This window comes from Athene cunicularia (genome assembly GCF_003259725.1).
Source record: "Athene cunicularia isolate RWA chromosome Z unlocalized genomic scaffold, athCun1 chrZ_part5, whole genome shotgun sequence".
NCBI classification, from domain to species: domain Eukaryota; kingdom Metazoa; phylum Chordata; class Aves; order Strigiformes; family Strigidae; genus Athene; species Athene cunicularia.
This window is the reverse complement of record NW_020799146.1, coordinates 588,734-602,892: the sequence shown is the minus strand read 5'-3', so window position 1 is coordinate 602,892 and position 14,159 is coordinate 588,734. Positions and strand designations below refer to the sequence as shown.

At 52.9% G+C, this 14,159-nt stretch overlaps 2 protein-coding genes across 7 annotated transcripts in view; one reads left to right on the top strand and one right to left on the bottom strand.

The window, feature by feature from the left end:
• FRMPD1 (FERM and PDZ domain containing 1) overlaps positions 1-10,551 on the top strand; it is a 27,110-nt gene extending 16,559 nt beyond the window's left edge. For 3 of the 6 annotated variants that reach the window (XM_026866875.1, XM_026866874.1, XM_026866878.1), the window contains 6 exons: positions 1,093-1,219; positions 1,589-1,708; positions 2,966-3,148; positions 3,520-3,667; positions 4,309-5,124; positions 5,640-10,551. In XM_026866875.1, the coding sequence (XP_026722676.1) occupies positions 1,093-1,219; positions 1,589-1,708; positions 2,966-3,148; positions 3,520-3,667; positions 4,309-5,124; positions 5,640-7,969 (3,724 nt within the window). In that variant the 3' untranslated portion in view covers positions 7,970-10,551. The remainder of the gene's footprint in view (positions 1-1,092; positions 1,220-1,588; positions 1,709-2,965; positions 3,149-3,519; positions 3,668-4,308; positions 5,125-5,639) is intronic. The other 3 variants (XM_026866876.1, XM_026866879.1, XM_026866877.1) reach the window with 3 other exon arrangements.
• TRMT10B (tRNA methyltransferase 10B) overlaps positions 10,318-14,159 on the bottom strand; it is a 4,985-nt gene continuing 1,143 nt past the window's right edge. Inside the window, exons 2-6 of the mRNA XM_026866890.1 lie at positions 13,778-14,153; positions 12,943-13,021; positions 12,030-12,097; positions 11,616-11,739; positions 10,318-10,675 (exon numbers count right to left, since the gene is read on the bottom strand). Coding sequence (XP_026722691.1) covers positions 10,569-10,675; positions 11,616-11,739; positions 12,030-12,097; positions 12,943-13,021; positions 13,778-14,153 — 754 coding nt within the window. The 3' untranslated portion in view covers positions 10,318-10,568. The remainder of the gene's footprint in view (positions 10,676-11,615; positions 11,740-12,029; positions 12,098-12,942; positions 13,022-13,777; positions 14,154-14,159) is intronic.

Here is a 14,159-nt window from a genome sequence, read left to right as displayed (position 1 = left end):
TCTCATCTAAAGAGACTGTTGTTCCTTAGTTGTGCCAGTCATTTTAGGGCAAAGTGGCTTCATGAGCCTCCCTGTCTTTATGCTGCTGAGCTGCATGAATAATACAGAGAGTATAATATCTGGGCATGTCCCTTAGCAGAGGGAGGTTCTGAGCTGTAGCTGGAGCAGGGACATGAAATTGCAAATCTCACACAGTTATGGTTACCCAGGCTGCTCCTGCCAGTACACTAACATTTGCATGCAGTACTTGAGAGAGAGGATAGTCATCAACTTTGCACAGCCAACACTTTACATCTCTTTATCCATCAGAGTTGTGTCGGAAATAACTAATTTCAGTGCAAGTGATAGGTCCTGTGAGGTCATGGGATGTGGGAAAAAATACTGAAAAATGTTTTCACGAGCAGCAGGTGTGCTGTGCTGCATGTCAGTGCTGTTAGACCCCACTTGCCTGAAAAAGCAGCCCTGCTTTAAGAACCTGTGTTGAGCCAGTCGTGGTAACTGCCCCACTGAACCTCCACCAGCCTGTGCAAACACCACTGATTCCTTGCACAGAGCCAGACATACCCAGCCACATGCAGCTAGTGGGGAGTGAGAAGTGGTGTAGACAACTGCAGCATTCTTAGTTCATGGATATTTAGTGCTTGGGCTGAAAAAGTTCTTCAGCAGAACAGATGGCCCACATTTTTGGGTCTAGGGAACTGGAGGTGTTAAAATGTGATCTTGAAACCTAAGCAAACTGAAGATAAAGACAGACTCTTCATCCTCTGGGTGGCAAGGACAGATTGGGACCGTTATGGTGACTAAGCTTGCAGGTTGTCTCCTGTATAACTGTGTGAAAACAGGCATTCTGCCTGGAAGTGGGTGTTCCTCCAGCCCCACCTCCTGACCCAGTAGAAGTGACTCTGAGTGAGGCAGTCATGTTGCTTGAGCTGCCCAGACATGCTGCAGCAGCTGGGGGCACGGTGTGCCATGGGCTGGCGCAGTGCCTTTGCCCTTTTCTGCCTCGGGCCAGCTGCCCTTCTGCACTTGCCAGTGTTGCTGGGGGACAGCACAGCCGGGACCCCTTTGCTCCCTTCCCATCTTTTCTGGCAGGAGGGACTGGGGAATCGAAAACTTCATCTCGCCAACTTTGCTTCGAAACATGAGAGGGAAGGACATCAAGAAGGCCATCAGCTACCACATGAAGCGGAACCAGGTGCTGCTGGACCCTCGGCAGAAGGTAGTGTGCGTCCCCTGGCTTCCAGGGGCCTCCAGGATGGTGGCAGCATCTCTCAGGTCCAAAGAGGCAATGTCTTTCTCCTGTGGGTCTCCTCTCTGTGGAACCACCTGGGGCTTTTCTCCTGTCTTTTCCTCTTGTAACGCCCTCTGCTCGCATGCATCCCAATTCCCTCATTGCGTATTCTGTTGCAGCTTGCCTGTGGGGTTACCAAGTGGCAAATGTGGTATTGTGGGATGGTCCTGTACAGATCTGTTACCTACGCAGACCAATAGAGATGAGCTGGTTGCGTACCAAGTCCTGTATGAAAAGAACATCTTCTAGCCTATGGGCTACCTGGCAAACCTTACTGTCTGTCACGTTTCTGAACAGTATTTCTCCTCTTGCAAACTGAAGCACATGCTCGCTGCAGTCCAAGTGCGCCTGAGCTACCTACAAATACTGGGAGACCTGAAGATGTACAATGGGAGGATCTTTAATGCCACCCTCATGGTACGAGTGCTGTTTGTTTATGTCATTGGGTTTTGGCTTACTGTCTTACTGCCTTGCTTTGCACATCTCTTTTGGCAGTGTACTTGGACAATAGCTGCAAAGATAGGGCACAAGAAGCAGTTTTAACCCTTTTTCTTCACTGGTGGGTAAGATCATGTCTTAACCAAAGCAAACCCTATCTAAAGCAGAAATGTTTAAATATTTTTCTCTGTTGATTGTTGGTGTGAGACTAGCAACCTGTTACTGAGTCTCCTTCCCTGTCTTTGCTTTGGTGCTCATAGAAAATGTACCAGTAGCTCTGGTGATGCTGTTTCAGCCAGCTCCAGTCACACCACTTTTCCCTGTCCTGGGACATCATGATAAATCTTGGTAAGGGACTCTGCTAGGGTAAGTCAGCATAGTTCTACTGAAGTGAATAACATACCAGCCTACACAACAATTAAACATATTTTTTCTAATTGGAAGTTGTGACTCTTCAGACAAGCTCTTATCTATGTTTTTTGTATCTTGTAAAGTACTTAAGAGATCTGGGGAGGTTTCAAAAGCTCTTGACGAAATATTGGCCACACTTAAACCTTACTGTAAAAAAAGAACACTGCTCTTTTCACAAGACATTTCTTGGGGTTTCTTTTGCCTGTTCCCTCTTGGATCTGTACTGAACTGTGGGCCACAAGCTGTTCTGTACAGAGAGCTGAGCAGTGCAGGATGGTCTGAACCAGAGGAGGACCTTACAGATGGGTTGCAGTAATGCCTAGGTTTACACTTGGGTACAAACTGAAATATTTCTGCCAAGTTATATGGGCATTGATTCATTTATTTAAGTGTCTGATCCTAACAGAAAGTGTTGACATTTCTTCCAAAACCAAAAATGCCTTCCTGAAGTTTCTAGCCAGCTCCAGTAGGTCTCGCTAGGTCCATCTGCTAGGTGCAGCCTGCCAGGTGACACTTCTGATAGCAAGCTGCTGCTGACCACCTCTTTGGATCTGCTAGATGGCTGGTGCATCTCTGGGGCCAGCTGCCTTGGGTGCACAGGGAGTCTGGCGGTCCCGAGGCAGAGAAGAGAACAGCCGGGAGCAGGTGACCTGACAGCCTGTAAGTAATGAGGGGCTCCCTCTGCAGCTGGTGACAGCCCAGTTGTACAGAGAGTTCAGTGTTAAGACACCACACAAGATCGGGTGGCTGAAGAGTCCCTGCCCAACAAAGATGAGTAGGTTCCTGCTCAGGTTTTGGCTACAGATTTAACTTCTCCCCCTACAGCTACAGGACAGAGAATCATATGTTGCCTTGCTGGTGGGTGCCAAGTACGGTGTGAGCCAGATTATCAATAATAAGCTCAACATCATATCAAGTCTGGCAGAGTTTGCAAACATCAGCAGAGTGGAGCTTACAGAGGAGTCTGAAAAAGTGAGCATGGTGAAAATCTACCTGCAGGATCTGAAGGTAAGCGCAAGTGGGGAGTCATTCACACCATCTATTCTTCTCAAAATCTGGCATTTAGCTGATGGTGTCTTTACTACAAAAAGCTTAGAACAGACTCAGAAGGGAAAGCTTGAAGGAAGATTACAAAATAATGGAAGAAAATTGATTCTTCCTGCTATCCTCCATCAGTGAGAAATATCTCAGAAACAAATTGCAAGAAAAACAATTTCTCTGTGCCTCATGCAAAGCCAGAATGCTCTGCAGTAAGGGTGATATTGGGAGAATGAATGTCTTGAATGTGCAGCATGTTCCTGCAGATTGTGGTACAAGCAATAGTTGTCCATTCTAATATTTTCTTACTGTTTTCTCCCCATCCCACCCCCCAAAAAAAGCTGCTGACTCTGCTGCTGGAATCAAACAGTGCAAAGGATCTTGTCTGCCTCATCACAGGCTATTACAGACTGTTTGTGGATGCAAATGTCTCCATATTTACCTGGGGAGAGAAAAAACAGCAACTGCACCGTGTCTCAGCTGAAGAAGGTTTAAAAAGAGAAGCTATTTTTTTGCCAAGGGATGGGGAGAAAGTGGGTGGATCCTCCAGCAATTAGAGGCATTTTTCCCTCCTGAGAATAGCGTCATGCTTGAGCAGTAGCCCAGGGGTGTGCGGTGGCACTTGCAGATCATGAAGCGGGCAGTGTCGGGTGGTTTCCGTCAACCCCAGACCCAGGGGCAGGGGAGGAGCAGCGGCGGTGGTCAGCGCCTCCCCGAAGTGCAGGCAGACTGCCTGTGGTGGAAATTGCAGACCTGTCCCTGAGCGCTCTTGTACAGCTTCCCCCGGGCTGGCATCCCTGGGCCCGGAAACGGGGCGTCTGTTGGCCGTGCTGCCCTGTCCCTGTCAGGATGAGTGCCGCCTCGCAGGGGTGCCAGGCTGTCTTCAGGCAGTGAGTTCATGGCTGCTGTCCTGCAGCTGCCTCCCTCTGGGACTGCTCTGCAGTAACACCAGTGAAGCAGCCAGGAGGGACCCAGTTACAGCCCTGCAGGGTCAGACTGCTTGCAGGCGAGGGCAGGGCTCTCCGGGCCTTGAAGCCCTCCTGTGCTGTGCAGATAAGTTCATAACCCTTGTCTGGCTGTTCCTCCTTGCCACCGCAAAGGACAGTCTGATAGATGTGTTTAAATCCCAGGGTATGAATCTCGAACTGGGAGTGACTCTGAAGACTCCTGGCAGCTGAATTCCTCCTCGGAGCATTGCCTGGACACTCCTGCTGTGTATGGCAGCGCCCATCCTGTGTGCAACGAGGAGAAGCTGGGAGAGCCCCGCAGCCTGGAGGAGGACATCACAAAGCCCCGGGCTGGAGGGAGTGACCAGTGTGATGGGGGTGACAACGCAACAGACAGCACATCCGAGACTTCAGATTCAGCCAACACTGAGAGCCGAGGGTTTAAGACAAGTGGCTCCAGTGACTCTATGGATGCACTGGAGGAAGATGAGTTGGAAGCCTGCTCTTCCTGCAAGCCAGAATTCTTCCACTTCTACACACCAACAGTCCAGCAGATGAGCAGCGCAGACAAGAGCTTCTTCCCCATTCGTGGTGCAGGAGGCTCCAGCAACACAGAAACCAGAGACTACTTCTGCTTCTTGCAGGTGCCACATGCAGAGGGGCCAGGGTATGAAGACAGCCCCTCTGAGCAGAGAGGGGAGGATGTTAGTGCTTCTGTGCTGGAGACCAAGCTGTCTGAGAGGAACACCAAGGGCTACTACAACCTGTGCTACAGCATATCCCCTGCAGACAGTGTGGAGAGGACCAACATCAGTCGCAGCCCTCGGGGAAGTCTCTGGAAAGATGGGTCTGCCCGGGAAGAGGCACTGTGTGGAGCAGAGCAGGTGACAGAGGCGAACAACCTCATTTTGGAGCCACCCTCAGGGTTTGGTGACACCAGCTCTGAGGAGGAGTTCTATGATGCTGCAGACAGGCTCAGCCCTCCAGATGCCCTGGCAGGTAAACCCTCACCCACAGGCTGCAGGTTGCTGCAGGTTTCCTTCCTGCATGTTCAGGCACAAAATTATAAACTCTGGAAGTTTTTATCATCCAAATATTCAGGCGGGGAATTTCTGATAATGTTTCTATTCAGTGTTAATAAATCTGCAGCTGTAGGCAGTGCTTTCTGTAGCTGCTGCTAATATCACCAAATTTAACTTGAGAATGATAGCTGTACCTGCAGCCAGATCAAGGGACGCCAGTAAACAAGGGGAGACTATCTAGCACCCTTCAGCACTAATCCTGAGCTTCAGTCTTTGCAGCCACAGGCCCTGACTCTATTTTTCTTGAGACAGCTGGTTCCAGGTAGGTGCTTGACCCATAACAGAAGTTTCCTTTGGCACTTGGGAGCCAGGCTTTGCTGCCAAACTCTGCAATTGCAGGACCCGTGTTAAGAGCTGTTTGGCCTACTGCATAGATGTGGGTATTCTGCTGCCTGGGGCTCTTTCCTGATTTGTATGTGTTTTTCTTGCCAGCAGGCTACAGTATGACGCGGGAGGGTACAGACAACTCCTCCTGCCTCCTAAAGAAACCAAGGTGTTACAGCTTGGGGGAAAACCTGATGACAAGGCAGATAGCAAGGGAGAAACATGGAAAGGAGAAGGAGCTGACATACGCCAAGAACCTGAGAAAGAGGAGATCTTTCCTGAAAACTGATTACACCTCGCAGGTCACTTTCCCCTTGGCTTTGCCAGACTCTCTGCAGAGCTACTACTCTTGGCCACCTCCCCCATCGCTGCTGGCTCAGCCACCCACACCACCCTCCTCAGAGGAGATCGAGAAGGATGCAGAGCTGGAAATTCCTGTTGCCACCCAGGCCCAGAGGGACACTGCCAGCACAGACCCATCCTCTCACCTGATGGAAATGGAGCCTGACACCATGGAAACAAAATCGGTGACTGACTTGGTGGTTTATTCCATTTCAGCTGTTCGCCTGCCGGGTGACCAGCACAGGGAGGAGAGTGCAGGCGTTCCTGTGCATGTGGATGGTGGCCTACAGCCTGCACATGCCACGCATCCACCTTTCCTGTCCCTGGAGGAAGCTAAGCCCCTTGCTGGGTGGCAAAGCGGAGCTTCCCAGGAAAGTTCTGCAAAGACAAACGCTGTGTTGCCGAGTGAGGAGAGCTGCGTGGCCACCAGGGGCTGGTGGGCCCGCCTGGCGCTGGGGGAGGCGAGTGAGGCAATGGCAGCCCCGCAGACGGCACTCGGTGCACCCCCAGTCCCGAACCAGGCGGTGACCTGCCCTCCTGATGAACACACACTGCTCCCCTCGGTTCGTGGGCCTGGTGTGGCCTCTCCCCAGCACCGGGAGCTGCTCCCCGCAGCCACGAGGCAGGCAGTGTGCGAGGAGCCTGCCCTGGCTCCCGGTGAAGAAGGAAGAGCTAATGGTGGCAGCTGTGCTGAAAACAGCAGCGACGGTGCCTGGTCACAGGCCAAAAGCAGACAAGTGATGACCAAGGGGGCCTTATGGAAAGTGCACAGAAAAAATTACGTGGGTTTTCCAGATGCAACCCAGCTCTTACCAGACTGCAGCAGCACTTCAGGGGTTATAACTCGCCTCTCCTGGCTCTCATTTGGGGTGAGGACAGATCTCACATCACCCAGCCCATCTCAGGAAAGGGTGGATACCCCACTAGAGCTTTTGGCCACTCAGAAGACCAGCGGGTGCCTGGGGGCTGATGCTGTCAGGAGGGAGATGCAGACATCCCCAAATAGACCACCCTTCAAGAAAGAGTTGGTAATCAGCCAGGGGCTGGCTGAAGGAGAGCCTGGAAAAGACACAGGAAATATGGCTCACAAAAAGCTGCAGCCTCTTCAGGCTCCTCTTCCCAGAGAACAGGCTACTGAGGTGGGGAAGGACTCTCCTCTGACTCCATCTCTAGAGCTTTCCACCTCCTCGGGCCCAATTCCCTTGGGCTGGTTGCAGAAAAGAGCAGGAGAACATGGGGCTTCAAAACACTTCTTCCTCTGCTTTAACCACAAGAAGGATGAGCAGACACCTTCTGACCCCACTGTGACCAGATCTTTGGGTTTTTCCACAGTGAAGATGACATCTCCGCCACAGTTTGGGATGGACAAGTGCAGCTGCCGGCTGTCCTATATCAGCTGCTTCCACAGGCCTGATGACAAGGGGGAACATGAACCCCCTGTCCCTGTGTGCAGCACATTCCTGGGGCCCCTCACCACCCCACCATCCAGCAGCTGCAACCTTCCCAGGACTCCTGTGAGCACTTACCCACTCTCCATTGCTGGGGGCGCGGCATGGTGGGACCCTCACATCCAAGCCCTCAGCCAGCTGAAGGACCAAGCACGGATGAGCCCTGCAGATTTCTCCTGCTTCCTTGCCTACACCACAGAGCTTCAGGAGGTTGTGGGGAAGCTCTCCGGGAACCAAGCAACACACCTGCAGGATCAATGTGCAGAGCAGGGTGCTGAGAGCAAGGGTGCCCTTGGCTTAGCCTCCCAGGACCTGCTGTCCAGTTGCCAGGAGCTCCTGAAAACCGAGCAGCCCCTTGTAGAGCTGCAGGGTGTGCTGAGGGTGACATTTGACCACCTGGTTCAGCTGGCAGTGGCCTGCTTCCAGGTGACGCACTGCCGGATGTGCAGGCAGAGGCAGCAGGAGCTTGGGGCTGCCCTTCTGGATGTGGTGGGCACCTACCACCAGCTTGTGCAGGCTGTTCACCAGCAGCTTCACAGGCAAGACTGCCCGGATCTGGGCGCCAAGCTCCTTGCCCGCCAGCACACAGCCCTTACAGCTGCCATGTTTTGTCTCCTGCAGCAGTTCAGGGTGCCCCCATTGTTGTGACAGGGCTCTTTGGTGGCACATGAGTGCACTGAGTGGGGAAGGGCCCAGCCGTGTTCTCTGTGTCCACTGCCAGCTCCCCCCACGGGACACGCACCCCTGCAGCTTGGGGATGGCCACAGAAGGACGTGTCCGTGTGCATTGCCTCAGCTGCACCAAGAGCCGCCGTGTCTGCAGGCGGTGGTGGGGCAGGGTGTGCTGCCCTCAGCTGAGCTGTGTGCACAACCTGTATGTAATATGCAACCTCTAGAGAGCTTCAGTGGCTTCTGCATCTCACCTGGGGCTTGTCCCTTGCCTCCCAAGGGCCTTGCAGGTGGCCAATCCCCAGGTGTTGCTTTGCCTACTTTCCGTCGCCTGTGAAGGATGGGAGCCTTTTGGCCTGCTCTTCTTCCTGCTCCTTACTTTTGGGCTGACTCTGGTAGTGGTGTCAAATCCCACCCTGGCCTGACCTGAAGGAACCAAGGCAGCTTTGCCCACCTTCCATAGCCAAGGGTGTGTCTGGGCTCATAAGGGAAATCTCTTTGGGAACAAAGCTGTGCTCTGTTAACTGCTTCTCCTTGTGAGGGCAGAAGAGGGTTGTTCCAGGCGAGGGGGGCAACACAATGCCCTGCTCTTTTGACAGGGTTCCTGTGTGTCAGCCAGCTCTTCAGTTTCCTTCTGCTGATGCTTGGGCACATTCCCAGTTAACCCCCCACGCTACTTAAGGATCTGTGACTTCCCAAAGGAATGGGCAAGCCCCGAGGCTGAAATGCTGCCTTCGAAGTGGAGATGGCCCGTTATGAGGAGAGGGAGAGCCCTTCTGCCCCACCTCGCCAGTGGCTCTTCTCTGCCCTGTGCAGAAATCCTTCGCCAGGGCAAGCTGCTCGCCCTTGGGCGGCCAAGCCGTGTATCCCTGTCATGGGCATTCTGGTGCTGGAGGCCTGACCTCGAGGGGAGGAGGAGGAGGGCAGAGGCAGGCCCCCCACTGCTGGTGTTTAGCCTAGGGGTGTGTCTGGGGGCAGCTGGCTTTCTGTGAGGGGTCCCTGCAGCAGGTGAGCTGCACAACGGGCTGTGGCTGCAGCAGGTCGGTTGCTGCAGCTGAGCGTGTGCAGGGTGGGGGGTCTGCCCTGGGCAGCAGAGGGGCATGGGGGTGCTGGGGGATGGGGCCAGCTCTGCCCTCACACACCCCATCTCCTAGGGCAGTGGAGGGACAGGGTGGCCCTGTAACATCTGTGGGAAGCCACCTCCACTTTCTGCTCATTCTTCAGCGTGTCCAGAGAGAGCCAAGGGCAGGTCCTTGCAGCTGACCCCGTGTGCACGGCCGCACCCCTGGGAAACCTCCCTGAGCAGACAGACCCCAACAGCCAGGAGACACCCACAAGAACCAGGCACCATCACCACCCCACGCAGAGCCCCTGCAGCTCGCTGCACCTGTGGGCACAGGCTGTCCCCTGTCCGTGAGGCAGGGCTGGGATGGCTGCCAGCGGTTTGGGCGCAGCGAGGAACTTAAGATTCCCCGAGGCCCTTGCGTAGCTGCTGGCTCCACACCAGCGACAGATGAGCAGGGGGACGTGAGAGGCACAAGCTGGAAGGGTGCAGGGGATGGAGCCCAACAGGCACCAGCAAACCCTAATTCAGCAGGGGCGGCGACCAGCCCCACTGACACCAAATGCCAGGAGGTGTAAAAGGCTCTTCCTGTGCACACGTAAGCCCACAAGAGTAATTTACCTCAGGAGACCTTAAAATCCTTCCATTGGTGGTCAGCCATAGGCATGCACTGCAAGGTTTGGTTTTTTGTTTGGGTTTTTTTAGCAGCTGGCTGAGGTGACATACTGCATTACATTTATCAAAAATGCTTTTTGCTGTGGCAAATCCCTGCTGTTAGTGCAGGGCACAGTCAAACCGCAGACACCCTTCCAGGAGGCACATCAGGGTCAGCAAACTGCTTGTCAGCGTGTGATGATATACCGTGCACCAGTAACTGCAAGGATGCAATGCCAGTTTAAGAATAAGCATTTTATTTATCAATTAGATGCACAAGATTAGCTATAGGCTTCAGCAACTCACCAAATTCAGTGCAACTGGTTTAAACTTGTTTGGACATGGTGCACCTGGGAACTCTTCCTCCACTGGGGAATTGCTTCTCATCTTGTGTTCCCCAACTGGAACAGCACTGTCCTTTTCCATGGGAAGAAATTTTCTTCGCCAGTGAGTTTTGCAATTCTAACTTCACCTTCCTTACTGTTTAACCAAGATGAAAGAAATACCTTAAAGCTCTCTTCCCTGTCCCAGAACAAGAGTAGATGCGAGAGTCAGAAATGCTAACAAGCATCTGCAAAGAAGCCAAACTGAACTCCTGTCAGTTTTCACTCGATCCCAGGGCTCCATCATCTCTGTTTTCTGTTCAAAGAGAAAAGTAGTCTCCAGCGTTGTACCGCTGAGGTAGAACGTGTCACTCTCAACAAGGTCCTTACATAAGATTTAAGCAGAGCTGTTTTCTCTATGCACACTCATACCAGTGCCTCTGCTTGAAATTTGGAGTTTGCCTCTCTTCTTTGCAGAGCTTCTTAACATCACAAAATAAACAATTTTCTTGCACATTCTCATGGTGAGCTATTTCCACTTATTTCACTGCATCTGGTAGAACATAGCCTTTTCCGGTAGAAACTCCAGCTTTCAAGGCTGCTGGCCAGCTTTGGGTCTCATAGTAAGTTGATAAGACATCAAACACTGTGGGGAAGAGAGATGTACCACACTGATACTGGTATCAATAGCAAGCTCTACAGTACCTACCCCACTGGCTGCATAACAGCTGATGCCAGAGGAGGTCAGCACGGGGTCTGTACTTCCCCCATTTAAAATCTGATGAGCAGAGGCAGCTCATCTAGGAGCAGAGGAATATTTTGAAGACTCTGGGGAGCACTGGCTAGGAAAAGCAGAGGCTGTCAGCTAAGGTGAGGTGCCTCCAGTCCCGTTTGGCTGAGCTGTGCTGTGCTGCCTGCACGTGCTGTGACAGAACACCTGCAGTGGGGGACACCTGCTGCGCTTCCATCACTGCTGCTCAGATCCCGTCTCCCTGTGTCAGGGCTCCCATGGACACACTGTAGTGTCTAGCAGCTGTGCCTAGTGCCCTGCAGAGCCGTGCACCACCTCTGCCTTGTCCTTGTGCCAGAGCTAAGAACTGACTCGAGCCCCACCACAGTCCCTGGCAGAGGTGCCGCAGATGGCAGCAGAGGAGCACAGGCACATCCACTGCTGCGAGCAGCTGGCCCAGCCCATGGTCACATGGGGCCATCACCGTGGGATGGCACACAAATGCCCACCCTGCTGTCAGCCTTGCCCCGATCGAGCCCGACAGCCCTGAACAAATCTGTCCGCCCTTATAAGGACCCTGCATGCCCGCCAGCAACAGCAGCCTCCTCACAGCCCCCACTCGCTGCTTTGTGCGCACCAAGGGTGAGGCAAGCCCTGCTCCCCCAGAGCAGGCTGATGCAGAGAAGCACACAAGACCTTTAAAATAGGGCAGCAGGGGTAAAACCCAGTAAGAGAAACCCCTCCTGGCAATGCCTCCCTGTTTCTCAGCCCTGGGCCTCAAGTTTGGAAACACTTCAGTGCATGACAGCCCCCCAGGCCCCTCCAGCCCCAGGCTGGACACAGCTCAGCCCCTCACCTTGGTTAATTGCCAGGGTCTCTGAGTGGTAGTTCTTGGTGTTAACGGCTCTCACCATATACTCTCGAATGGGGAGGCGGGCTGTTTGCAAGGACTGCTCTTCTGCCCTGTGCAGGGTCAGCTTCTGCAAGGGAAACCAGAACAGGGTGCCCAGTGTGCACAAACTTGCACACCTGTAACACGGATGTTCTTTTGGGTACAAGCAGCTATGAAGCTGAAAACTGTCCCGGGGCTCATTTCACCCAGACTGCTGCAGCCTGGTGAGGGACACAGGCAGAACCTAAGAAAAACGGATGGTGGCACAGCAGCCATGTCTGGGATCAAGGCAGCAGCAGCACTGGATGCACCAATGGGACATCGCTGCTCTTCTGAGGGGCAGACAGCACCTTCCAGTCCTGACAAGCCACTACCCACCTTGTGAATACTTTCATCCACCAGGCCTCCCAGGACGTACACTTTACTGGGATCAATATCTTCAAGGACTAGAAACAAGAGAAGCACTTGCTCACCACCACACAGCAGTAAAATCTCGTACTACACCAGAGCCCACTTCCATGAGAAAGCTGTGGCTAGAGCCACCCCTCGCCCTGGAGCCTCAGAGTGTGCAGGAGCCTGAGGCCTCAGGGACAGAAGTGCCCGCCAGGACCTGCTGGTGAGAGGGAGATGAGAGTGCAGCTGGAAGCAGAGCGCCGGTGGCGCCGCGCATGGCTCCCCTCAGCCACTCTCTAACCCAAACTGTGACTGGGTTGGTCACTCTGATCCCAGTCTGTGCTGCAGATGCCTCCCCACTGTCGAGGTTACCTACTAAAACCTTCCCTCACCCTCCACGGATCCTTTATCAGAGTAAGGGACTCGCATAAATCAAGTAGGGGGTCTACATCCCCAGAAACCCACGGCCAGTTAGAAATGGAGGAAGAGGAGAAAATAAACACTGCAGCAAATTAAGTTATAAAGGGAATGTTGTAGCCGCTGCATTGTTTCAGAGATGTCATCTGGACTGTCTCCAAAACTGCCACAGCATCTCCACTTTGCCACTTCGCAGTATTACAGACTACAGGGGGTCTACACACAAGTTTTCAGTAAATCAGCTGCAGATCACACACAGTCCTGAGCCAAAACCTCACTCCCTGTCAAAGCCGATTAAGAAAGGGATAGATTTAGCATCAGACCTAAGTATGTAGTACATCTCATGCAATCTGAGATGCTGATGCTGCATCGATGCTTTGGAACTGAATCACCTGAAGTATGAAATAGTCTCAAAAAGAAAAGTTTAAAAATCAACCTTTTGCCATAGTTCCCCTGTGCCTAGAGCATGTAAAATATTTACCATTCTGAGAATCAGGAGTGAGATAAACAATTGCATCTAAAGGAAACAGGTCCAGGTAACTTTCTGGAGTTGTATCCATCTGAAAAATACAAGACAGGGAGAGAAGAAGCCCATTAGCCCAAAGTCCATCTGCCAGAGCAAAACCCACTCTCAGACTCAAGAAATATCCTGGAACTGACACTACTGCCTGAGGTGTTTAAACTTCTGAAGATAAGAGTGGGTTTTTTAAAACTGGAAAATGTTTCGATACGAGCACTGAATATGTTATCTCAAAATCAATTAAATTTGCATCAAAATCCCTAGATGTGGTTTGAGGGACAACATCCATAATTACCTAGTTTTAAATGAAGTTCTGATTCTTGAGATTCAGGAATCTCTAGGTGTTTCCCCCCTTCACTGTTACCAGCTGCAGCCCCATGTGCATTGTAGAACACAGGGCTCGATGTTGCTGCCATCACCTGTGTGTGGGTCTCATGCTTGAGTCTGACCCGAGGTGGGTATAAAAACCCTGGACAGGAATGCCTGAGATGCCTAATCCCCAACCGAGCTGATGTGTCTGCCTGTCACAGGTCTCTCTGCACAAGTAGCACCCGGAGAAGTAATTCTCCTGCGGGCAGGAGGGACACAGGCCCCAACCTGAAGGTCCTGCACATCACCCCCATCATCTGTCAGTTCTCAGCTCCTGCCAAAGGGCAAGAGGACATGACCTCATGCACTGTCACCAAACTGCAGTCCCATACCACTCATAGCTCTCATCCCAGCCCATCTCGGGTCAGCTCCACAGGCCAGTGCTGTGGCTACAAGCCTTGGATGAGCTGTGGTCAGAGACTCTTACCAAATAATCGGAAAAACCGTCGTTCATGCGAAAACACTCTTCATAGATCAATGAGCCCACCACAAACTCCGTCAGACAGAGCCAAAACGGCTTCTCGGCCCGCTTGTTTGCCCCGTAGAGTCTCCTGATCTGGGAAGCGAGGCGGCTCGTTTCCTTCCAACAGAGAACCGGCACAGTGACCCGCGGGTCTGGGGTAGGGGGTGACACGGCTTCACCCGGAGCCCGCGGACATCCACGACAGGGAGGCCCGTCCCGGGGAGCGCAGCTCGGCTGCCTCCAGCTCTCACGGACACCGGAGCTGGGGACGCGGCCCAGACGGCAATGGGGACCGCGGGCATGCCGGGATGGAGGGGCCGGCGCCGCCGCGGGTGCGGAGCTCGGG